Source organism: Phocoena sinus, chromosome 4 (assembly GCF_008692025.1).
Source record: "Phocoena sinus isolate mPhoSin1 chromosome 4, mPhoSin1.pri, whole genome shotgun sequence".
Taxonomy (NCBI): domain Eukaryota; kingdom Metazoa; phylum Chordata; class Mammalia; order Artiodactyla; family Phocoenidae; genus Phocoena; species Phocoena sinus.
Genome location: NC_045766.1, coordinates 97113537 through 97138116, shown reverse-complemented (window position 1 = coordinate 97138116; position 24580 = coordinate 97113537). Strand labels below are relative to the sequence as shown.

Genomic DNA, 24580 nt, shown 5'->3' with positions numbered 1-24580 from the left:
CGTACTCAACCATTTTGCCACTGGTGTGTTTCATACAGGACCATTAAAACTCCTTAGCTGGATATTCTAACATACTAAACTAACTGCCATAGGTTGACAGTTCTATTTAAAATTTGACAGTTTGGCTCAGGCTGCCATAACAAAATACCATAGACTGGGTGGCCTGAACAACAAATTTATTTTCTCACAGTTCTGGAAGCTGAAGTCTGAGATCAGGGTACCAGCATGGTTAGGTTCTAGAGAGTTCTCTTCCTGACTTGGAGATGGGCACCTTCTCACTGAGTCTTTGTATGTCTTTTCCTCTGTGCTCTCAAAGAGAGCTCTCTTGCTCTTTCTTCTTCCTACAGGAACACTAATCCCATGATGAGGGCCCCATCCTCATGATTTCATCTAACCCTAATTACCTCCCCAAGGCCCTGTCTCCAAATCACACTAGTGATTAGGGTTTCATCATATGAATTGTAGGGGTACACAAACATTGCCTGTGACAGTATTTCTTATCATGAACAGTGTTGGATTTTTGTCAAAAGTTGTTTGCATCTGTGGAGATAGTCATGTGGCTTTTCTCCTTTATTAAAAGTTTATTCCATTAATTGGTTTTCATATGTTAAACCAACCTTCTATTCCTGGGGTAAATCCCAGTTGGTCACAATGTGATCCTCATAACAGTCTTAGGCTATGTGTGATATTATCCCCATATTATGGATGAAGAAATAAAGGCACAAAGAGGATAACTATTTCTAAGATATATAGCAAATAAGTGTTAGAGCCAGGATTTAAAACCAGACCATCCAATTCCAGAGTTCACGCTCATGACTGATAGGCTGTGCCTGACTTCTTTGCCGGGGTCTGGAAACAGTAGGCCAGAGCTAGGGGCCTCTGTCAGGTCACTGCTCACTTTTCTCTCTTCAGGTCACCAGCTTCACTCCATAGGTACCTTTCTAGTCCATGTAAGTATTATAAGTTGCTATCCCTATGCTGCTAATAACTTGCCCAAAGTTACATGGCCTTTCGGTGATGAAGCAAAGTTTTTAACTCTGGTCTTCTGATTTGTAGACAATTGCGTCAGAAATTTAGAAGCAGTTATACATACATTTACATACACACACCACCCCTCTCCTTCGACTCTCACCCTGTGCAAAGCTCTAAACCCAATATGATAATTCCCAAGTTTGAGTCTTTTGTGTTTTGTAGTATCAAACATTCTGCTAGGATCTCATCCACTCTTAAAGTTTCTTCTCTTTTTCTGGTGCAGATGATTCCAATTCTTCCTCCTGATTTTCGGTCCTTCATCTCTCTTAGTCATTTATATACCTACCTCACCCCCAAAATTGAACTCATGTTCCCCCAGACTAACTTCCCTAATACTACGAAGGATTGACTGGAGGGTAAGATGCTGGTGGAAAGGAGACCAGTTACGAGTTGCCTGTAGTAGTCTCCCCAAAATGAGGAAGACCTTGCTGTGGATGGTGGTCATGGGGACAGAAAAAGGGGCAGCAATCAAGGGGGTGCTTCAGAAGAATAAGAAGCGCCCTGTCGCTAGCCAGAGGTTGGGGGTAAAAGACTTGAAAGACACAGAAGTGACTTAGATTTTTGGGAGGAGGGGATGGGGAGCAGAGGGAACTGGAAAACAGTATAAAGGGTGGTGCCTGTGAGTGAAAGAGGAAAGTACGGTTGAGAAGCTCTTTTAGAGGGGATAAATTTAGTTTCAGACAGTTGAGTTTGAACTGGTATGAAGACATGTAAATAGAGATGGCTGAAGATGGTGGAATAGGTCCTCTGGAGTAAAAATGGAAATCTGATCAGTACCAGCCTGGACATGGACATTAAAGCGGTGAGACATGGTTGGCAACAGCAGAATTTTAGCTAGGTTTTAGAGATCCATCTAGTGTAGTGATTTTACTCTTCGGCTGCTTTTCAAATGTCTGATGAAAGGGAATATGGAAACACGCAGGCAGAGCTGCTGCGGTTGAAGGGGCAGGGAGTGGAGTGGTGGAAGGGCTGCACAAACTCAGCTCACCTGCCTCTCTCCTTCTGCCTCTAAATCCTTTTGTATTACACATGATGACAAGGTCCTGAGAGTGAGGTGATTTGCCCTAGGTGTTAACATAAAATAAGTGGCAGAGCCAGAACTGGAACCCAGCATCTAGCTTTTCTGTTATGCCCAGAAAGTTCTAAGGGAAAGCGCAAAAACAGTTTTCATTTTTATTACTTTCCTTTTCTCTAGAATCCGGGTTGGCAGTTTCCCTGCATGGGATGTAAGGAACACAGCACCCACCGGTTCTTGGGCTTGATGGTCTTCTCCTGCCTCTTGGATGGCTCTTTCCCAGGCTTCACAGGCCCCTCTTCTGCCTGTGCCTTTCACAGTCCACTTGAGTTGTTGTCATTTGCATTCAGAGCTCCATCTTGGTCTAAACTTCTGATGACTCCTAAATCAGTCTCCAGGCTGGGCATCTGAGCTTGAGGCTTATGTCCAACCGCCTACTGGGCATCTCTACCTGGATGTTCCAATAACATGTCCAGCCATGTCTGGAACCATTGTTGGATACAACTTTATGCCAATAAACTTCCAAGTCTAAATGAAGGGTAACTTTTTTTTTTTTTTACAGATTGTAAGAGGCTAATATTGAATAAGGAACCTCAAAAGGCTATAAGTATAGCAAAATTTAAAAGGTTATTAAAGATCTTTCTGCTGCCAAGCCAGGTCCAGATAGTCTGTTAAAGCTTCAAAAACCCCATAATTGCTATGCATTTCCCCTTGAGTTTATTATGAAAGTGTTAGAATTTAAACTTTTAAAAAGTCTTAAAATAGTACCATGAACAGCTATATATCCTCCTCCTAGATTTAATAATTAACATTTTGCCATATTTGGTTTATCTCTATATAAGCACATATTTTCAAGTCAGACATTCTGACACTTCACCCCTAAATACTTCAGCATGCATCTCCTCAGAGTGAAGACAATGTCTGGCATAATCACAGTTATCACACAAAATTCATTAAAGCAGCAAATATCCAGTTCATATTTAAATGTCCCTAATTGTCCCCAGAATGTTTTTTATAGTATCCTTTTAAAAACTAAGATACATTTCAATATAGTTTATTTCAGAGTATTAAGAATAGCAAACTTTATTCGTCTTATGATCTTTGATCCCCAAGCCTGACAAAAGCACAAACACACAAAAATCAATCCTGACTAATAAATGCAAGTATCCTGAAACATTATTAGCAGATTTCAGCATATTAGAGGACTGAATTGTTGTTGAGGATATTCTGTCTGAACCCAGTTTCTCTTTTCCCCTCCCCAATCACGTAGCAGCCTTGTAGTCCAATCCCACTGTTGTCTTGAGTGCCTAAAATAACCTAGATAATTCTATGCTCGTCACGGCGACTTGTTCAAATAGCCCAAGGCAATCAGCCTCTGGTATTTCCCCTGGCCACAGAGGTGATGCAACTGGCAAGAGGCTCAGTTCTTTGGCTGAGAATCGAAGAGGCCGGTTGTTAAACATTGACGAGTGCACCCCCCGGATTTTGGTCGTCCCTTGCCTTTCGAGGATCTGACTACAAGGATGTTACATAAACAGCGGGCGATTAATAGGTGTTTGAGGCTTGCTGGAAAGAAAACACCCTCTCCGCGGAGCCAGCGGGCCAGGAGCCGAGGCGGGGCGTGGCGTGGCGGGGGCGGATCCTCGGACGCTGCGGCACCGCCCCTCGCGGCGCCGGCGCGTGGCCCACAGACCTCCGCTCAGGCTCCGGAGCCAGTGGTGCTTCCCGGCAGAGCCATGGCCAGTAAGTAGTGCCGCGGCCCGAGCTCGTACTGGAGGGAGGCTTCGGGCGCGGCGCCGGCGGACGGTCTCGCCGGCTCAGCCTCTCGCCTCCGCGTCGTGTCCCCGCTGCGCCCATGGCCTTCCTTGCTCCAGTGGCCGCGGGGCTGGGGGCCCGAGCGGCGAGGCCGGTGGGCGCGGGCGGGGCGGGGAGGGGAGGCCGCGGAGCACAGCGCGGCGCACACGGGGATTCCGGGCTTCCGGGAGGGCCGGAGGGGCCGCGGGAGCGTTGGGCCTGCGTGCCGGAAGGGCCCTCGCCTTGCGTCCCACTGGGCTTGTGTGAAACGGAAGGCAGAGATTCCAGGTGCGTTCCGGGCGCGCCTACTCCAGATTCACCTGCGCGGGAAGGGGCGGGGGCAGGTGCTTATTTAAAATGCCACTTCCGCACCCTCCCTGTGGTCTTGCCTGTTTTTCACCGCTACCCCCGCTCAGCGACCCGAAGACTGTGCACTTTCAGTAACTATGATGCTTTTTCAAATGTGAAACTTTGTCCCGTGGGATTCTTGGAGACTGTTGCTAGGTTTCAGATTGAGGTTTTTTTTACATCTTTATTGGAGTAAAATTGCTTTACAGTGGTGTGTTAGTTTCTGCTTTATAACAAAGTGAATCAGTTATACACATACATATGTTCCCATATCTCGTCCCTCTTGCGTCTCCCTCCCTCCCACCCTCCCTATCCCACCCCTCTAGGTGGTCACAAAGCACGGAGCTGATCTCCCTGTGCTATGCGGCTGCTTCCCACTAGCTATCTATTTTACGTTTGGTAGCGTATATATGTCCATACCACTCTCTCGCTTTGTCACAGCTTACCCTTCCCCCTCCCCATATCCTCAAATCCATTCTCTAGTAGGTCGGTGTCTTTTTTCCTGTCTTACCCCTAGGTTCTTCATGACATTTTTTCCCCTTAAATTCCCTATATATGTGTTAGCATACGGTATTTGTCTTTCTCTTTCTGACTTACTACACTCTGTATGACAGACTCTAGGTCCATCCACCTCATTACAAATAGCTCAATTTCGTTTCTTTTTATGGCTGAGTAATATTCCATTGTATATATGTGCCACATCTTCTTTATCCATTCGTCTGATGATGGACACTTAGGTTGTTTCCATCTCTGGGCTATTGTAAATAGAGCTGCAGTGAACATTTTGGTACATGACTCTTTTTGAATTATGGTTTTCTCAGGGTATATGCCCAGTAGTGGGATTGCTGGGTCATATGGTAGTTCTATTTGTAGTTTTTTAAGGAACCTCCATACTGTTCTCCATAGTGGCTGTACTGATTCACGCTCCCACCAGCAGTGCAAGAGTGTTCCCTTTTCTCCACACCCTCTCCAGCATTTATTGTTTCTAGATTTTTTGATGATGGCCATTCTGACTGGTGTGAGATGGTATCTCATTGTAGTTTTGATTTGCATTTCTCTAATGATTAATGATGTTGAGCATTCTTTCATGTGTTTGTTGGCAATCCGTATATCTTCTTTGGAAAAATGTCTATTTAGGTCTTCTGCCCATTTTTGGATTGGGTTGTTTGTTTTTTTGTTATTGAGCTGCATGAGCTGCATATAAATTTTGGAGATTAATCCTGTGTCAGTTGCTTCATTTGCAAATATTTTCTCCCATTCTGAGGGTTGTCTTTTGGTCTTGTTTATGGTTTCCTTTGCTGTGCAAAACTTTGAAGTTTCATTAGGTCCCATTTGTTTATTTTTGTTTTTATTTCCGTTTCTCTAGGAGGTGGGTCAAAAAGGATCTTGCTGTGATTTATGTCATAGAGTGTTCTGCCTATGTTTTCCTCTAAGAGTTTCATAGTTTCTGGCCTTACATTTAAGTCTTTAATCCATTTTGAGCTTATTTTTGTGTATGGTGTTAGGGAGTGATCTAATCTCATACTTTTACATGTACCTGTCCAGTTTTCCCAGCACCACTTATTGAAGAGGCTGTCCTTTCTCCACTGTACGTTCCTGCCTCCTTTATCAGAGATAAGGTGACCATATGTGCGTGGGTTTATCTCTGGGCTTTCTATCCTGTTCCATTGATCTATCTTTCTGTTTCTGTGCCAGTACCATACTGTCTTGATTACTGTAGCTTTGTAGTATAGTCTGAAGTCAGGGAGCCTGATTCTTCCAGCTCCGTTTTTCATTCTCAAGATTGCTTTGGCTATTTGGGGTCTTTTGTGTTTCCATACAAATTGTGAAATTTTTTGTTCTAGTTCTGTGAAAAATGCCAGTGGTAGTTTGATTTAGTTTTGAACGTGAGTTTTGCAAAGGCACCAACCCTGATTATTTGTAATTTGAGCCCTGTCAGGTGAAAATGAAGCACCTGTTTTCTTTGATTTGTGCTTTTGTGGTAAGAGGACTGATTAATTTGCTCCACAGTGAGCCCCCCTCACACCCATTGCAGAATGCCCACTTCTCTTGGGGAAAAAAAAAAAAACTGGGCAAGTTTTTTCTGCACCTGGACGTTGAGCTTTCAGGTTAGGTACTACATGTTACTTACACATCCCCATTCTGGATCAGCCCCAGGGATGAGTTTCTAGCTGTGTTTGTTCCCAGGTCTTTGCCTGATTCTTTTACATGAGGCAGTGGAGTGCTCTAGGCTCAAAGTCTGGAGACCGGGATTATTACAGCCTTGGCTCAGCCCATGTCAACAAGTCATTTGATCTCTCTGGACCTCAGTTTCCTGTCCTTTAAAATGGACATTTTTAAGAAATAAATGTTATTTTGAAACCCTTAAAAAAAATGGACATAAACTGTTCCTACCAAGGGCTAGTGAGGCTCCCTCAAGATGGTAAGGTTTGTGGAAGTGCTCTCTGTTTTTCATTTCAACCTCCTGGAGCGCAGTGCAAGTTGGTGGCTGAATGAACCCTCAGGATCAAGGTATAGAAGTCCTTTTAGGGACTTGCCTGGTGGCGCAGTGGTTAAGAATCCACCTGCCATTGCAGGGGACACAGATTTGATCCCTGGTCCAGGAAGATCCCACATGCTGCGGATCAGCTAAGCCCATGCGCCACAACTACTGAAGCCCCCTTGCCTAGAGTCCGTGCTCCGCAACGAGAGAAGACCCCGCTCACTGCAACTAGAGAAAACCTGTGCACAGCAAAGAAGACCCAACGCAGTCAAAAAAGAAAAAAAAAAAAGCCCTTTTACACACCTCCCTCTGAGTGTGACTGTCTCTTTCAGAAGAGGCTGATGGACTTGAGAGCTGTGGTTCTTGGTGGGGTTGAGAGTGGTGTTGATCTGACTCCCTTGAGGAATGTTTTCAAGTTACATGACCTCAGCCCCACCCACCCAAAAACAAACAAGGTAGTCATTCTGTCTACAGTCCAGATTTTGGCTTGCTTCTGGCTGTGCCACTCACTTTGTTGACTGGCTTCGTGCAGCTTTCCCTCTGCAAGCTTCTTGTTTCCTCATCTACAAGATACTGTTAATGATACCTCACAGATGCTTCCATGAGTAAAGGACCTGCTTGTTCCTTCTGCTGTTTCCATGTTGGTCCCTTCAGTTAAGATATTTTATCCTTTGCTCCCCTTGGTAAGTCCTTAATTTTTAGAATACAATGAATATTAGTATAGCCAGGGACCTGACAATGAAAGGTAGTTTCATTTTACTGCTGAGGAGATGAAGTGACTAGTATCTCGTCCTTGGCCTCAGGGAACTCCCCAGTGGTGGAATTGTCCGGCTTCAGCCCCCCTGTGGAGCGGGTGCTTTGCAGCATGTCGGGCAGTCCCAAGCCTGGTGCAGGACAGCTGCCTTTCTGGGTGTGATGGGCGAGAAAGGAAGCCATCAACAGAACCATGGTGGACTTCATCTTACCCTCCTTCAGAAGCAGAGACAAACCCAGCTTCTAAGTTATAGTGGAGACCTTTAGTTGGTCTGTGATGTTTTAGTGACAGCTCAGGCTGTTTGCCCCAAAGTAATTATCCCAGCTTTTGTTTCCTGTTTGGTTTCCATCCAGTCTTTGAAACTATTTGACGAACTGCATTCCGGGTTAAATTTAGTTCCTCTCAGAATATTTAGGAGAAACCAAGGAATGGAACATCTGAGTTTTCTTACTTTTGGGGTTAACCATGAGCCAAACAGGCCTTCATCAAAGGCTAGGGTCTGTCAGTGTTGCCTCTCTGGGGATGTTTTTACAGCTACAGGAGAGACCCAGAGAGAGAAGTCACTAATGGTGGGATTTCAGACTCCACAGCAGAAGCCAGGTAGGGAAGCGAGGCCAGGCCATTACTGATAATTCCTGAAGTTTTGCAAAACTTTGTGGGTTACGACATGGTTTGGAACCTTTAATGTAGCCTTTCGTCAGACCATAAGGAAAAACTGTCAATCAGGGTCCAGGCAGCACTCGGAAACCACACCAGTCACTTGAACAGGAAAAGAATTCATATAAAGGACTATTAACCAGTAAAAGGTGATTACTGTAAGAGCTAAAAGAGAACTCTATAGGAAAAGCAAATGTAGGGTGTGGCTACTACCTCAAGGAAGGAGTAAGCCTGGAGGAGCCACTGACCTGCTTGCCCCAAGGCTGACAGCAGGTCCTCTTGGCAGAGCTGGCCACATAATATGTGGGACTGAGTCTCCAGTGAAAATGTGGAGCCGTTTGTTCAGGGAGCAGGAAAAAACGCTGTTGGGTTTTCCTTGCACAGTGTTTCTCTCAACCTCTCATGGTATTTTCCATTTGCTACTTAACGTTGTGCTCCTTTGGGCACGGGAATGTTCATGCGGTGAGTGCAGACCTGCCCAGGGGCCCTGCCCTGTGACTAGGCACATGTGCAGCCCACTGGTTGCCAGGCTCCCCCTCTACCTGCAGCTGGACCAGTGCACTGTGTCCCAGCTGGTGACGGGGACTTCAAGACAGGCATGTCCGCTTCCCATGGGCCTGCTGCCCCAACTCACGGTGGAGCAGAGACTTCCAAAGGGATTTCACCTGCTACGCTGGGAGGTGCCCAGCATCTGGACTGGGGATAGACTGGAGGCTGGAGGTCACATAAGGACCTAGTCTTCTTTCTTCAAGCCATGTTCTCACTTGTAAGGCAGAAGCTGGCCCTGCCTGCTTCACTTCAGATTCTTGTGCCTGGAATGGGCTTTGCCCACGGATGTGGCTCTGTCTCAGGGTTGCTCAACCTCAGCGTTATTGACATTTAGGACTGGATAATTCTTTGTTGTCAGGGACTGTCCTGTGCGTTATGGCATGTTTGGCAGTGTCCCTGACCTCTGCCCACTAGATGCCAGTAGTACTGCATTAGCTGTGACCATCAACAATGTCTCCAGACATTGCCAGATGCCTTGGGGGGCAAAATTAACCTTCCATTGAGAAATGCTGCTCTATGTGATTCAGCAGTCAGATCTTCTGACAGCTGTTTTCTTTTATCTTCATCCTCAGCTTTCCGCTTGGCCCTCATCCAGCTTCAAGTTTCTTCTGTCAAATCAGATAACCTCACTCGAGCCTGTGGCCTTATCTGGGAGGCAGCAAAGCAGGGAGCCAAAATAGTTTCTCTGCCAGTAAGTATGGAGGCAGCCACCCCTTTCTGGGGACTGTTGTCCCAGCAGAATAATGTCCGCTAGCTCTGGTTGTCCTTCTGTGTCCTGGGGTCCAGCAAGGTCCTTTGGGGCCCCAGGATTGTCCCATGTTTGTCTGGAAGATGACCCTAGCAAGAGTCTTTGTGATAGGATGTGCCAGCATGCTTACAGGTTTTTAACTTTAGGTCACTTGCTCGGTTCAGAAGCCTAGTAGGCTGAGGGACCTAAAGCTACAATACTCAGTGCCTCAGATATTTACCTTCTTTCCTTGTGTACTTAAGTCTTTACAGGACCAGCTATTGATTTTAGCGCTAAGCTTCCAGCATTTAAAAAAATTGTTAAAAACTGAAAATTGTTAGAGACATTTAGGAAGTCTGTGGTATCTTCCAAAGTGTGGTAAGCCAGTAGGACTCTGCATCTGTCTCCTACGTCATCTCTTTTAGAACAGAATCAGCTGAAGATTGCGCCACATTTGTTTGTCAGCAAATACAGGGTCAGCCCCAGAGAAGGTCCTGCACGTGTCAGGACATGCATCTACTGGCAGAGGCCTGCTGGGGTCAGTGGGAGAACTATTCCCGACCACCCACTACCCCACTGTGGGGAGGAGGCAGCCGTTTGCAAACCCTGGAGAATTTTCAGGGCTACCTTGTATTTTATTTTAGGCTCCAGGCCATTACAGCGTGGCCAGTGAGTAGGAATCTTCAACAAGGGAGCTCGAGATCTTAATTTTGCACCATGGGACTCACCTGTACTTGCACCTGATAACGGGTTCTTGTTGGTTTAAGTTGCTAGGGGTAAAAGAGTCTAAAGGCCAGGAGTGAAAGCACTTGAATTCCCCTCTACCTAACACGTGTTTTGTACAAGTTGGTGATCCTCGGCCTTGAGTTTCCTAGCACAGTGCCTGGTGCACAGGCAATCTCAGTAAATGCGAAATGAATGAACTAGAGTCGAAATCTAGTAGTTTTGCTTTTCTTTTATCACAGAGCTGTTGGGACATATTCAGGGGAGTGAGAGATTTTGCAGGATCAGAATGATAGTGCTGGAAGGGAGCTTAGAAATAGATCATTTTATACATGAGGAAACACCCTAACCTCTGTAGCTTTCAAAGCTTCTGTATTTTTAAAAAGCACAGGCTTTATTACTTTACATAGTTAATAATATAGTACTGAGACTATGGAGTCATCCTAACACCCAAAGTCCTATGAGTAAGCCCAGTGGTAGTGGGGCCTGGGTGCCCAAGGCTGGGAAGGCGTAGTTCTCCTGCGAACTCAGGGAGGGGCAAGTGTGGTCTTTTGCCAAGGTGACCAGGATCTGGGACAGCACGCTGACTTGTCTCCTCCAGCCCCACCTGAGTCAGGGGCCGAGTCCTGTCTGTGTCCACAGGCTCTTTAGCCCTGAGGTGTCCATGTTTTTCTTATCAGCTGTGTTTTACCCCTTTGAGAGCTATGTCTTTTTACAGCAGAACTTTAAAGTGAGTTGGGTGTTTTCTTCCCCTTTTTCTCTTCCAACATTATTCTAGGAATGCTTTAATTCTCCATATGGTACGGAATATTTTCCTGAATATGCAGAGAAAATTCCTGGTGACTCCACACAGAAGCTTTCTGAAGTAGCAAAGAAGTGCAGCATATATGTCATTGGAGGTAACTTCCTACCCTCAAGGTATAATGGCCTAAACATTAAAAACATCTGAGTAACTTTTGTTGTTACATTTAAATCATGGAATACAAATTAGCTATCAAAAAGAATGAGGTAGGGGCTTCCCTGGTGCCGCAGTGGCTGAGGGTCCGCCTGCCAATGCAGGGGACATGGGTTCATGCCCCTGTCCGGGAAGATCCCACATGCCACGGAGCAGCCAGGCCCGTGAGCCATGGCCGCTGAGCCTGTGCGTCCAGAGCCTGTGCTTCGCAACGGGAGAGGCCACAACAGTGAGAGGCCCGCGTACCACAAAAAAAAAAAAAGAATGAGGTAGATCTGTATTTAGGAATGCGGAAGGATCTTTGAGACACACTGTTCAGTGGAAAAAGAGCAAGTTTAATATGAAATGAACAGGTACTTCCATACAGATGAATGCCCCACACAAAAGAAGGTTGTATATTTTTATATGTATTTATGTATGTAAGACATAGTAAATACTGTAGAAGGACACACACCAAACTGATGATGATCTTCTCTGGAGAAGGAGTTGGAAGTACAGGGGCAGGTGGAAAGAGAAACCATATCTGAATGTCTTTCATTAATATAGTGTTAAGATTATTTTTTTTCCCATAAAGAGGCCGCATACATCAAAGGTAGCTTAGAGTATTAGGCTTAGTGAATTAAGTCAGACAGAGAAAGACAAATACTGAATGCTATCATTTACATGTGGAATCTAAAAAAAGAAAACAAAGGAATGTATATAACAAAATGGAAACAGACTCACAGAGAGAACAAACTAGTGGTTACCAGTGGGGAGAGGGAAGGGGGGAGGGGGAATATAAGGATGGAGGATTATGAGATATAAGCTACTATGTATAAAATAAATAAGCAACAAGGATATATTGTGCAGCACGGATAAATAGAGCCAGTATTTTGTAATAACTTTAAATGGAGTAAAATCTAAAAAAATACATTGAATCACAATGTTGTATACCTGAAACTAGTATAATATTGTAAATCAAGTATACTTCAATTTTAAAAAAGTAGCTTTATTTATGTGGTTTTGTTTAAATAAAGTGTTCTATTTGTTTAAATAAAAATACAATAAAACTCTGTTTAATATAGCAAACAAAATTATTTCTCTATTATCATATAGTAAGAATTAGAAATGAATAAGAGGAGGAGAAAAGAAGGCAAAGCAAGAAGAGATAGAATTGCAGGAACCATATTCAGTGATGGAAAGACTGGCTTACATTCCCACCTCAAGACCTTTTTGGATACAGTTATGTTGCAGGACCTGGTGAATTTAAGTTGAGCAACAGTGAATTCCCCGTGTTGCACCAATGCTTCAGATGAAGTGTTGCTCAAGATCAAAGCTGAATTCAGAAACAGTTTGGTTATTTTTGAAACTTTTCTTTGGCATCTAACCTAATTATATTTCACCTACACTCTGAAGTCGGTCTCTGAAAAATCATATTCAAGAAGAAAAAAACATGATTAAATAACCCTTAGAAGATAGTAAACTTTATTGTTGGACCCAAGAAGATAGTAAATTTTATCAAGCCTTTGTCCTGTTATCATAAAAGAATGCTTTATTCAGAGTGTTTTCTGTGTCTGTGTGTTTCTCCTCTCAATGAAAGGTTCCATTCCTGAAGAGGATGCTGGGAAATTATATAATACCTGTGCCGTGTTTGGGCCCGATGGAACTTTACTGGTAAAGCACAGAAAGGTAAGTAGAGAATGTGGCAAGTCTCATTGCCCCCTGAGAGTTTGCTTTGAAGTTCCCAGTAACTCTTATCATGTGGTACACACATCAGGCATTTGATTAGTTGGCACAGGTGGCTATTCTTGGCTGTTGGCATTTTGATATAAATTGTAGGCTCAGCCTATCGATTTCAGCCAAGGAAAAACCTACAGGAATTTTGATTAGGATGGTATTGAACATACAGTGATCCAGCTTTGGGGAGAGCTGACATCTTTGCAGTAGAAGTGCATGCATATACATTTAGGATTGTTAAGTCTTCTTGGTAAGTTGATTCTTTTATCATTATATGTCTTTTTTCTTTTTCATTGTAGTACTCTTTGTCTTGAGGTTTAGCTCTGATATTACTATAGCCACTCTAGCCTTCTTATACTTACTGCTTGTATGGTACATCTTTTACTAATCTTTTATTTTCAGTCTATATGTCTCTTTATATTTAAAATGCTTCTCTTGCAGACAGCATGTAGTTGGGTCTTGCTTTTTTTTCATTCTGACAATCTTTGCCTTTTAACTGGAGTGATTACTCTATTTATATTTAATGTAATTATTGATATGGTTGGATTTTAAGCAGATAGACATTTAATTATTTTTTCCCTTTGTTCCTCTTTCCTGCATTCTTTTGGGTTGAGTAGTAGTTTGCTTTTTTTTCCCTAAGTTGTTGCCCTGTGACAATATACACGCTTATATTGTCACAGTCTACTTAGTTAATAATATATTTCTTCATGTGAAATTTAAGAATCTTGCAATTGTATAGGTCATTTCTTTATGGTATGGTTTTCATACATATTGCATCTATATACATTATGAATCCCACAAAACACTAATTTTTAATTTAAGTAGTCATGTGTATTTTAAAGAAATTAAGAGAGAAATATTTTGTGTTTACCCAAATACCATTTCTAGTGTTTTTCTTTTCTTCCTGAAGATCTTAGTTCTGTCTGGTATGTTTATCTTCAAACAAAAAGACCTCCTTTAGCATTTTTGTAGTGAGGCTCTGCTAGCTATGAATTATCTTAGTTTTTATTTATGAATATACCTTTACTTTGCCTTTATTCTTTTTTTAAAAATATTTATTTGGCTGCGTCGGGTCTTAGTTGCAGCATATGGGATCTTCGTTGCGGCATCTTTCATTGTGGCGTGCAGGCTCCTCTCTAGTTGTGGCGTGAAGGCTCTAGAGTGCACGGGGATTAGTTGCCCCACAGCATGTGGGATTTTATTTCCCCGACCGGGGGTCAAACCCGCGTCCCCTGCATTGGAAGGTGGATTCTTAACAACTGGACCACCAGGGAAGTCCCGCCTTTATTCTTAAAAAAGATTTTTGGTGGAATAGCATTCTGGGTTGACAGTTTTCTTTTTTTCCTCAGAAGTTTGAAAGATGTTATTACTCAGTTATCTTCCAGCCTCTTTTTCACCCCCGATGTGAAGTTAGTGATAATTACTATTGTTCTTCTGCATGCAATTCATGTTTTTCTCTACCTGCCTTCAAGGTCTTTTCATAATCTTTCGTTCTCACTATTTTGACTCTTATATTCCTAGATATGGTTTTCTTTGTATTTGTCCTGCTTTGTGTTTCTTGAATCTGTAAAATTTAAGTCTTTCACTGTATTTGGGAAACTTGGGGGCATTATTTTGTTAAGTATTTTTCTGTCCCATTCTCTTCTTACGGGATTCCAGTTTTGATACTGTTCACCAAACCAGGTCACCAAGGCTCTGTTTTTTATTTTTGTTTTTCAATGCTTTATCTCTGTCTTCTTCCGATTGGGCATTTTCCATTGACCCATCTTCAGATTCACTGAGTCTTTCTTCTGTAATCTCCACTCTCCTGTAAATCAATCCAGTGGAATTTTTTAAAAATTCAGATGTTGAATTTTTCAGTTCTAAAATTTTCATTTCATTCTTTTTCATAGCTTTTATTCCCTACTGTATTTTCTGTTCGTTTATGCATTAAGAGCTTATTTTTCTTTACTCTCTTGAGCTTAGTTTCAATAGCTGCTTTAAAGTCTTTGATAATTATCACATCTGGGTCTTACTGGGGTCTGCTCCATTGCTGCTTTTTCTTTAAGACTTTGGGTAATATCTTTGTGTATCTAGTAATTAGGATTGTATATTGGATTATATGTTGTTGAGATTCTAACTTCTATTACATTCCCCTGAAAAGTGTTGAATTTTTTATTTTAGCAAGTAGTTAATTTGGGCATACTCAAACACCAAACTCTTTTTCCTTTGTGAGGTGGGTAGCGACTTCAGCTGCTCTGTTCTACTGTAAAGTTGTTTAGCTTTAGCTGGGCTGCTTGGAGTTTGCCCCACACATGTTTAGTTCATTGGTTAGTCAGAGATTTGGACAGATTTTATATGTAAAATTTAGGGCTGTTCTTTGGCTTTCTCCTTTTCAGCATTTCCCCCTCACTTTCCACCTGCCATGAAACTATTCTCTGGTTCCTCAGCTGGTATGATTGTGCGTAGTTGTCACCACCACTCCTAGCAACAGCTGGGGCCTTGCCTCCAACTAAAAGCTGTAAACAAATGGGAAACTCACACAGCACTAGTCCCTTCTTCCAAGTGTTGACTTCTCTTCTGTTTCTGCCTGATTTTGATAATTCTCAAGTGCTTTTAAGTAGTTGTGTTTTTTATTTTGTCCAGAGTTCATAGTTATCTGTGAGAAAGCTGGTCTGATAAGAGCCACTCTGCCATTAGTGGAAGAGGACCCAGCATTGAGCTATGTTTCTTTTTTTTTTAAGTTAAGTATATTTCTTTTTAATTAATTAATTAATTTTTTGGCTGTGTTGGGTCTTCGTTGCCATGCAGTCTTTCTCTAGTTGCGGAGCGTGGGGTTTACTCTTTGTTGCGTTGTGCAGGCTTCTCATCGCAATGGCTCCTCTTGTTGCAGAGCACGGGCTCTAGGTGTGTGGGTTTCAGTAGTTGTGGCGATTGAACTTATATTGTCACAGTCTCAATATAAGGGGGTGCTCAGTAGTTGTGGTGCATGGGCTTAGTTGCTCTGCGGCACCTGGGATCTTCCTGGACCAGGGCTCAAACCTGTGTCCTCTGCATTGGCAGGTGGCTTCTTAACCACTGAGCCACCAGGGAAGTCCCAGCATTGAGCTATTAACCCAACTCTTTAAAGTGCTTGTTTTCAGAATTGAGTTTTCCAGGCCATGAATATGATATATATCTCTCTCCATTTACTTAGGCTTTCTTTAAGTTCTCTCAAAGTTTTTAAATAGTTTTTTGGGTATAGTCTTGTATATCATTTACTAGATTTATTCCTAATTGGTATTTCTTGATGCCCTTTCATTTTCTGTTTCTTGCTAGTGTACAGAAGTAGAACTAATTTTTAAAATACTGACCTTGTATATAGTACCCTTGTGTAAACTTATTCATTCTAATAATTCATCTGTATATTTCCTTTGACATTTCTTAGGTATACAAATATATCATCTGAGAATAATGGCTTTTAATTTTTTCTTTCTAATCTTTATCCTTTTTATTCCTTTCCTTTGCCTTGTTGCTTTGGTTAGGACCTCTGGTACAGTGTTGAATAGCAGGTGTCCTTACCTTGTTCTTGATCTCAATAGGAGAAGGGTTTTAATGTTTCACCATTAAATATGATGTTTCCTTAGATTTTTTTTTTTGCAGATATTCTTTATCAGATGAAGGAGGTTCCCTTCCTAGAAGAGTTTTTCTGTTCCGTTTTTTACATAAGAATGGACGGAGAAGTTTACCAGATGCTCATTATGCACGTCTTAGGATGATCATATGACTCTTCCCCTTTGTTTTGTTCATGTGGTAAATCACATTGATTGGTTTTTTAATGTTAAATCACATTGGCTTTCCTTGAATGAGTCCAAGTTGGAAGTGATGTGTTTCTTTTTAATATATTGCTGCATTGGGTTTGCAAATTTTACCTATTTGTGATTGCTCACCCACTCTCCACCTCTTCTGCCAGTGTATCAGTTTGATTCTGATTCTGAGAAGTCTTCATTTAGCATTTATATTGAGTAAAAAAGCTGCACATTAATTGCTTTCCATAAGAAATCTAGATGTTGATTTGCACACCGCTAAGGAAACAAGGGTCTAAGACCTACAGCATCATTTTTCCAGTTCCCTGTGTTAGAAATTATTTTGATATGATGTCAGTCAGCCTGTGGGGTGGGTTGTGGGCAGATTGGGGGTGCTGTTTGTACAGTTGATCTTAGAACACCCCCATTGCTGGCCAGGGAAAGATGTTTGTTATTACTGTCATGAACCCTGCAGAAAAGAGGTAACCGAATCCATTATTTGTGATGCAGCTCCATCTGTTTGACATTGATGTTCCTGGGAAAATCACATTTCAAGAATCTAAAACATTGAGTCCTGGTGATAGTTTCTCCACATTTGATACTCGTACGTACCAGATAAATTCACCTCTTTTAGCAGTCCCTGTAGAAAAGGATCAGGTAGTCCTATGTTTTTCACTTCTCTCCCTTCCCAACCTCTTTACAAAACCTGACTGAAAGGCCAGAAGTGAGAAGGGCAGAGAATGGTCAGAGATCTAGAAAGGGGGGGCTGGATGGAGAACTGAGGGTTTGACATGGTTTTGCTCTTCCGTTTGGTCACAGCCTTTTATTAGTATGATAGCTTCCGGCCTGTACCTATTAGGCCACGATTGAACACTTCCCACTTATATAAGAAGCATTCAGTTAGAACGAGTTTCTCATCTCTGCTTTGCTGTTGTAAATGATGTCTTCACGAGGTGAGGTCCAGGCAGGAATAAGCTTATACATTTTCTCCATCCATGGGCCCTGCATGAATGTATTCCCATCAGTGTTTTGTGATCATTAGATCTTGGAGGCTTTCCCCTGCTGCACCATGAGGCAGGGGCTTAACTTTTTGTTTGTATATTTTCTGTTTGGAAAACAGCTTACTGCAGAGTGGGCCTGGGCATCTGCTACGACATCCGCTTTGCAGAGCTGGCACAAATCTATGCACAGAGAGGTAAGGCAGCACTACAGTTATGTTGTGTAAATGCTTGGAGGTTTAATTTGGGCTGGTCTTTGTGGGTAGAGGGAACCCTTGGTCAGAAAACCTGGAGGAGAGGTCTTAATTTCTCTACCTCCATATGAATTCTCAGACTTCTCCTGCGTATGGACAGTATGGTTTTTTGGGGGTTGTAATTGAACACGCCGCATAGCTGAGGGAGGAGCCATACTCCTAAACTAAACCTCTGCTCTACCCTTTGAGCCCTTCCTGCTACTGTGTTTGGAAAGAGTAACTCGGGGCCCAGTGGAAATGGTCTGCGTGCACATGGCTTTCACCACTTGCTAGTCCTAGATGTTGGGTGGTTGAAATGTAGTCAGTGACATTTTGGTCCAGAGCAGCATGCTACCATCCTGGAGAAGCACCAAGTCAGAGCAGAAGATTTGGGTTCTGGTTCCAACTCTTCCCCTTAACTGGCACAATACTTTGGGTAAATTACTTAATCTCTGGAAAAATATGCATCTCCACAGGAACAGTGTGAAGATTAAGGAGAGAGGACTTACAGAATTCCTCATATGGTACTCAACAAATATTAGCATACCTACTAGACTGCCAAAGATACTCTGATTCCAATTTATCTGTCGGTGAAAGTGAAGTGGGTGCAAACGGTTTGACTCCCTGCTCAGCAGAAGGTGGAGGCACAAGGGCTCTGGGTTGGCAGTCTCAGTTGAGTCTTAGCAATAAGTAGTAGAGCCCTACTCTGCCCCTCGTTTCAACTGACAAGCATCACAGAACATGGTCCTTGGCCATGGGAGCTGACCACATGACGCTGAGAGGAATTCGAATGACAGGTTCTCCACTTTTTTAAAGCAAAGTCACATGTTGTGGTTTTGGTTGTCAATACCACTTTTCTTGTGTGTATGTGTTTTGTGTGTGTGTGTCTAGAGGAATTTAGAGCCATACTTAATGCTGCTGACCCTGTCTGACTTGGCTGAATCTTTTTATGCTTGGGGAAGTTTGAGTTTGGTCCCTGATGGGTAAGGAATAGGGGGAGGGGCTAGTGTGGTTGGGTGTCTACCTGCATCTGCTCTTCTTTGGCCTTTCTCTCCCCAAGGCTGCCAGCTGTTGGTATATCCTGGAGCTTTTAATTTGACCACCGGACCAGCCCACTGGGAGTTGCTTCAGCGAGGCCGGTAAGAAAGCATCTCAAGCACACCTTCAGGAGTCTCAGTGTTTCTTTGTGGGAACATTTCCAGTTTGGTGGAAGCACCAACCTTCCCCGTATGGAATGCTGCCTCTGACTCAGAATGCCCCGGCATCCAAATGCAGTTGAAAAAGGTGACTCTTTTCATCTTCCAGTCCAGAAGGAGGGCTTCTAGTGTAGGGCACCTTCTCCTCAGAAGCCACAGCACCAGTCTCATGGATTTTGGGGACTGTGATTTTTGCATTTCGAAGAGCATTCACTGCATCAGGTGGGCAGTAATTTCATTCTTCTGTGTTCAGGCATGGATTGGTGTCTCTGATACAGTTGCCAGCAACTTTTACAGAGAATTGGAGACCCACGGAATGTATGTGTCCGAAGCCAAGGAAAAGGCAGGGGTTATTTTAGCCTGACAGCCCTAGGGAGAGACTTGTGGTCTGCACTCCGTGGACCCTGTGCTGCTCAGATTGGGTGTTTATCCCACTTCATCCTCCATAGTGTCCTGCTAGTCTTGGCACTCTGCCAAGAAATTCGTCATAAGTTCTCGCTCTTCTAACCTCTGAGTCCTGAGTGTTGCACAGCTATGTTGTGCATGTCACAGTTGCTGTTTCCCTGGTCCCCTGAGGCTGAGGAGTGGTGAAGGGCAGATGGCAGAGGTGCGTGTAACATGGAAGGGGAAAGGAGTGTGACTGTGTAAAGTGCTCTGCAAAACAAATGCTGGTCAGAGATGACAGTTTTTTTCATTAAAAGATTTTTAAAGTGAGGTGTTATATACTTACAGAAAAGTGTACTAGTTTTAAGTTTACAGGTTAGTAATTTTTTACATATGTATTCACCTATGACCAAGATCAACATCTTGAACATTTCTAGTGCCTTGCAATGCTCCCTTTTGCTCCTTCCCAGTCAGTACTCTCTTCCCTCCGCCCAGGGGTAGCCACTAGCTCATGTCTGGAGATGATGGTAATTTTTATTGGAAGGGGATGTAGAAGTGTTTGGCTGGTTGCGTGATGGAAGGCGGGGTAGGGGTACGTGATACCCATGAGTATTAATAAACGCCTTGTTGAAAGGAAGAAAAGCCTGGGAGAGACTGGGATGGTCTGGCATGAATCTGTTGATTGAGCCCAGAGGGCTCTGGGTCAGAGCTACCGCTTTGGTGCACCCGGGCTGCCACCCGAAATTCTTGCCTAATTTGAGACAATGGGGCTGCCACATTGGCATGGAAGGGCCCTGCAGCCCTGCAAGGTGTGTTGTCCCAGAGCAAGGCCAGTCCGTTCTCTCTGGCCACCTTGACTGCATTAACCAGAGAAGCTCTGCTCTTTACACGTTACAGGTTGGCTCAGGCCGGGGTTCCTCGGCTTTGGCAGCACTGACATCTTGGGCTGGATGACTCTTTGGTGTAGGGGCTGCCCTGTGCATTGCAGGGTGTTTAGCAGCACCCCTGGCCTCTACCCACTAGATGCCAATAGCAGTCCCTTAGTCGTGACAGTCAAAAATGTCTCCAGACACTGGCACATGTCCCCTGGTGGGCAGAATTGCTCTAGTTGAGAACTGGCTTATGCAATAAGATCTTTTTTGAAGAGAGGGTCCTGTGGCTTTGGATGTTTCTTCCACATCTGAGCCAGCCTGTCCTATTCTAGTTGTTGAAAGAAGGATCTGTACACTTAGGATAAAAAGTCACAGATCTATGTAATCACTGTATAATTTACCTCTTTTCTGTCCATTAACTACAGCGCTGTTGATAATCAGGTGTACGTGGCCACGGCATCTCCTGCCCGGGATGACAAAGCCTCCTATGTTGCCTGGGGACACAGCACCGTTGTGAGTCCTTGGTGAGTTGGCTACACAGGGACAGGCTCACGAGGAGCTTGGGAGATGGCACTTGGGCAAGTGGGTTGTCTGATTCCTGCCTGGTCCCGCCCCTCCCTCCACTCCCATCTCCCCACATGCCTGCCAGGTCTCCAGGTCTCTCAGTGAGAGAAGCTTCCACTTGAAAACCATGTGAGAGAGAAACGGTCCTGCTCTCCTGACTGAGTGCTTGGCCTCAGCCCTCTTCTGAGTTTCTAAGTGACTTTTAATGTCAAGCAAACTTGGAAACAAGGCAGCAGTCACGGGTGGGTGGTTTTAGTAAAAGAGGCTCCCAAACTCTTGGCTTTTGGTTAAAATTTAGACTGGGTCAATGGTCCTAGGGCAGGAATGAGTTGCAGGTTGAGGATTTGCTCCCTGCGTAATGATTAGAGGAGAGTGGAGGATGGGATGAATTAAGGGGAGCTGTGAACTTGTCCTCTGTGAGAGGGAAAAGCATTTTATTACTTAGCGAAACCAGCATGGAAGTCTGCCCAGATACATATACATATGTTAATAGACATATCTTACTGGCATTTGTATAGTTTACATAGTACTTTCACACACATTATCTCACTGTGAACTCTCAGGGACTTATCTTTATTTAGCCCAGTTTATAGATGGTAGACTTGAAGTTTACAGGATAAAGTGGCTAGAACTGGTGTTTGGATCCAAGACTTTTGAATTCAGAACTGAGATTTATTCCATACTACTTCTCGTATGTCTGTATGATTACAGACACACAAGCACACACACAGATATGTATTTCTACAATTTCAGGATAAATATACCAGTAACAAGGCTGCAAAGGCTTAAACGTCACTGTGGGGTTCCTAAAGTTTCTCTCTGCTGACTTTACAGGACCCACAGATTAAAGTGTGTGGTAGGGAAGGCCTTGGAAGATGTGACCAGCAAGAGTCCCAGTGAGCCTCTTGCATGCTAGGATTTGGGAGGCATTGAAAGACTGGAAGGATTGAGTTGGCTTCAGAATTAAACTTGACTCAAGTTCCTCTGCAGATGTTAGTGATCAGCTTCCTGACCTTTTGGGCAGCTCTGCTCCCCAGCTGGTTCTCCTAATGAACTCTGTTACTGATCAAGCTGGCTGCTCTGACACAAAGTAGTTGTATAAGATTTACCTTTATTTCTTCCTTTTTAGAATCCCCCCCGTTCGGTTTGGGAGCCCTCTGGCTTATTTCAGCGTTGGTATAGGCGCCTGGGGTTAACATAGAGATCTTTGAATGCCAGGGCAAATGGGGAAGAAATAGAAGAGACTAGAAAAGGATTCAGTTAAATGGCATTAATGATGGTGTTTGTAGCTCATTGTGCCAAAAATTTTTGGCCATCTGGTAGATGGAACCAATTATTATGTCAGATTGTTTGTTGTATCAGATTACTTTGTTTTGTGCTTTGGAGAAATTTCATTTCACAGATATGTTTCTGAAGCTCTGTTTTGGGCCAAGAGCCTCAGCACTGGAAAGAGTTTTCCAAATCAGCTTTTCCTCAGATTTATGGAGTGTTGCTGTTTCCAGTGTGGGGTTCCTGCCAGGGCATTTCTACCCAGGCCCCATAGGTTGAAACCTTTCCCTCAAACCCTGAAAGCCATTAACATAGGGATCCAGGGATCACAGGCATGACAACAGAGATCCAGGCAGATCTGGGCCCTGCCCAGGCCTAGTCTCACCATCCGCATGGTTGGGTAGCAGCCTTGGGAGGTGTGAAGAAACAGAGCCAGACTACCCTTGTAAAGGGGTCTTGAATGTACTCACGAGGGGACAGATGGAGCTCCCTGTTGGTTATAGGTGTCTCTATTCCCAGATGTTTACATCCGTCGACAGAAATAACAAATAATCTATAATAGGAATAGAAAAGAGTTTTATTCAAGCCAAACTGAGGGCTGTAGCCTTTGAGACAGCCTCTCACATAGCTCTGAGGAACTATTCTGAAGAAGCATGGTTTGCGGCACAGTTTTATATCTTGTCAGAACAAGGAATGTCAAACACAACAGGTGTACATTCTTTCAAGATTTCAAAAAAAAAAAAGATCAGCACGTATACAGCAAGTGGTATGGCCTTGGTGCTTGGGAAGGGAGCCTTATATAGAAAGAGTATTAGCATTGATGTCTCAGGAAGGGAGGCATTTATTTCCATCTTCAGAACGAACATTCTTTCCTTCTGGACAGTGCACCCTTTTCTTTAATAGTTAAAGCAGATGTACAATGTATGTGTGATAGGCCACAAGGCAGGCTGTTCCAGTTAAAATAAAGTTTAAGTTAAATGATGTATAAGCCAGAATGACTTCCCCATACCTCATTATGTGAAAATTTCTTCCATCACATCTTAGAATAATCACCATTCCCTAGCAGTTTGTGGATTACAAAATACACTCCATAATTTTCTCACCAAGTCCTCACAGAGCTCATATTTCCACTTTATGGATTAGGAAATGGAGATTCCAGATGACTTGCCACAAGGCCACACGGCTACTTCAATGGTAGAACAGGAATTTATGCCCCTACCTTCTTGTTTTAAATCTCAGATTCCTTCCCCTTTGGCCTGTGAGATGGGGAGGAAAAACAGAGAGACCCTGAATATCAGCAAACATCAGAGAATCCACTCATTCTTCCCCTGAATCTTTTTCAGGGGGGAGGTCCTCGTCAAAGCTGGCACTGAAGAAATGATCGTGTATTCAGACATAGGTAAGATTAGTTCTGGCACAGTTTAGGCCTCTGGTGTCCCCTTTCTCTGAGGCCAGATTCCATAGCTGTGCAACCCTGTCACCTGGAGGGGCTCCTTTATGCCCCACCCTCCTCATTTATCCTTGGTTCTCTGGCCAAGCCCCGGGGCTGTATCTCAGCCTGAGTTTTCTTGGTTTGGTTTGAAATGAATACAGGGGCATTGACAGGCTGTCTGTGCCTCCAGACAAGGCCTGTGAGCAAATTACTTGCTGAGGCTCTGGTTGTTTTTATAGTGTTTGGGGAAGAAATTCCCGTCGGTCGGTAAGGAATTACATCTTACTAATAGTGCACTTTTCTGTTTTTGCAGACCTGAAGAAGTTGGCTGAAATACGCCAGCAAATCCCCATTTTTAGCCAGAAGCGCTCAGACCTCTATGCAGTGGAGGCGAAAAAGCCCTAATGTTTATGTTTCCAACGTGTCATGAAACAGGAAGATATGTTTCTACAACATAATCAACTCCCTTCTGAATTCTTTAATGGAGATTCTTTTTTGTTTTTTTTTGATTTCAGCCCTTTCCCTTTCTGGATAGGGAAGCTCTCTGTTGAGATGGTGGAGCATCAACTGATGCTGGTATTCTCCACACCACATTAAATAGTCAAAAAGGACTCAGGCTGGCATAGACGAGCAGAAGGCAAGGGGATGGCTGGCTGTAAGTCTTCCATATTCAAGTTACCTCAAAGCAATTAGTAAAAGTATCAGATCTTGGTATCCTTAATGGTTGATTGAGCAGGTATGAATATATCTGTGTCATGAACCTCTTATCTGATTGTTGGAGTTGGAATCCATTATGTAGAAAACTTGTTCTTTGAGCAGTACCTTAAAGTTACATTTTTGGTCTGTGTGTAGCTATGGAAAGCAAGGTGATGGATCCTTGGTGTTGGCTAGAGGAGATGGCAGCACCTTTCCTAGCAGCCTTTGGGCTCTTCAAACTCAGGAAGGAGCTAACTATTTAAGACCCCCTTAGTTTTAGGGGAAACATTGTTTCAATAATGAGCCCCCTAGGAGAATGGCAGTAGCATAATTTGGTCAAGGTAACTAAAGTGTGAGTCTCTGCAAAAGATTTTCTTGATAGGGGTGTGTCTCTTTTTCTTTTCTCCCTAGTAACACTTA

General features: G+C 43.5%; 1 protein-coding gene across 3 annotated transcripts; it reads left to right on the top strand.

Moving 5' to 3' along the window:
* Positions 1–3436: 3436 nt before the first annotated feature.
* NIT2 (nitrilase family member 2) lies at positions 3437–24185 on the top strand. 3 transcript variants are annotated; one of them, XM_032629746.1, is made up of 10 exons: positions 3437–3790; positions 9204–9322; positions 10860–10980; positions 12616–12704; positions 17027–17120; positions 17637–17711; positions 18808–18886; positions 20625–20723; positions 23376–23431; positions 23778–24185. In XM_032629746.1, exons 1-10 carry the CDS (start codon positions 3571–3573, stop codon positions 23867–23869), a joined length of 1044 nt encoding a protein of 347 aa, XP_032485637.1. In that variant the 5' UTR covers positions 3437–3570; the 3' UTR covers positions 23870–24185. The 3 variants fall into 3 exon arrangements, 1 of the variants encoding a protein (XP_032485637.1); XR_004349588.1 differs by having other exon boundaries at positions 3476–3790; positions 10860–10999; positions 17637–18886; positions 23778–23922; XR_004349589.1 differs by lacking the exon at positions 9204–9322 and having other exon boundaries at positions 3567–3790; positions 10860–10999; positions 17637–18886; positions 23778–23922.
* Positions 24186–24580: the final 395 nt, after the last annotated feature.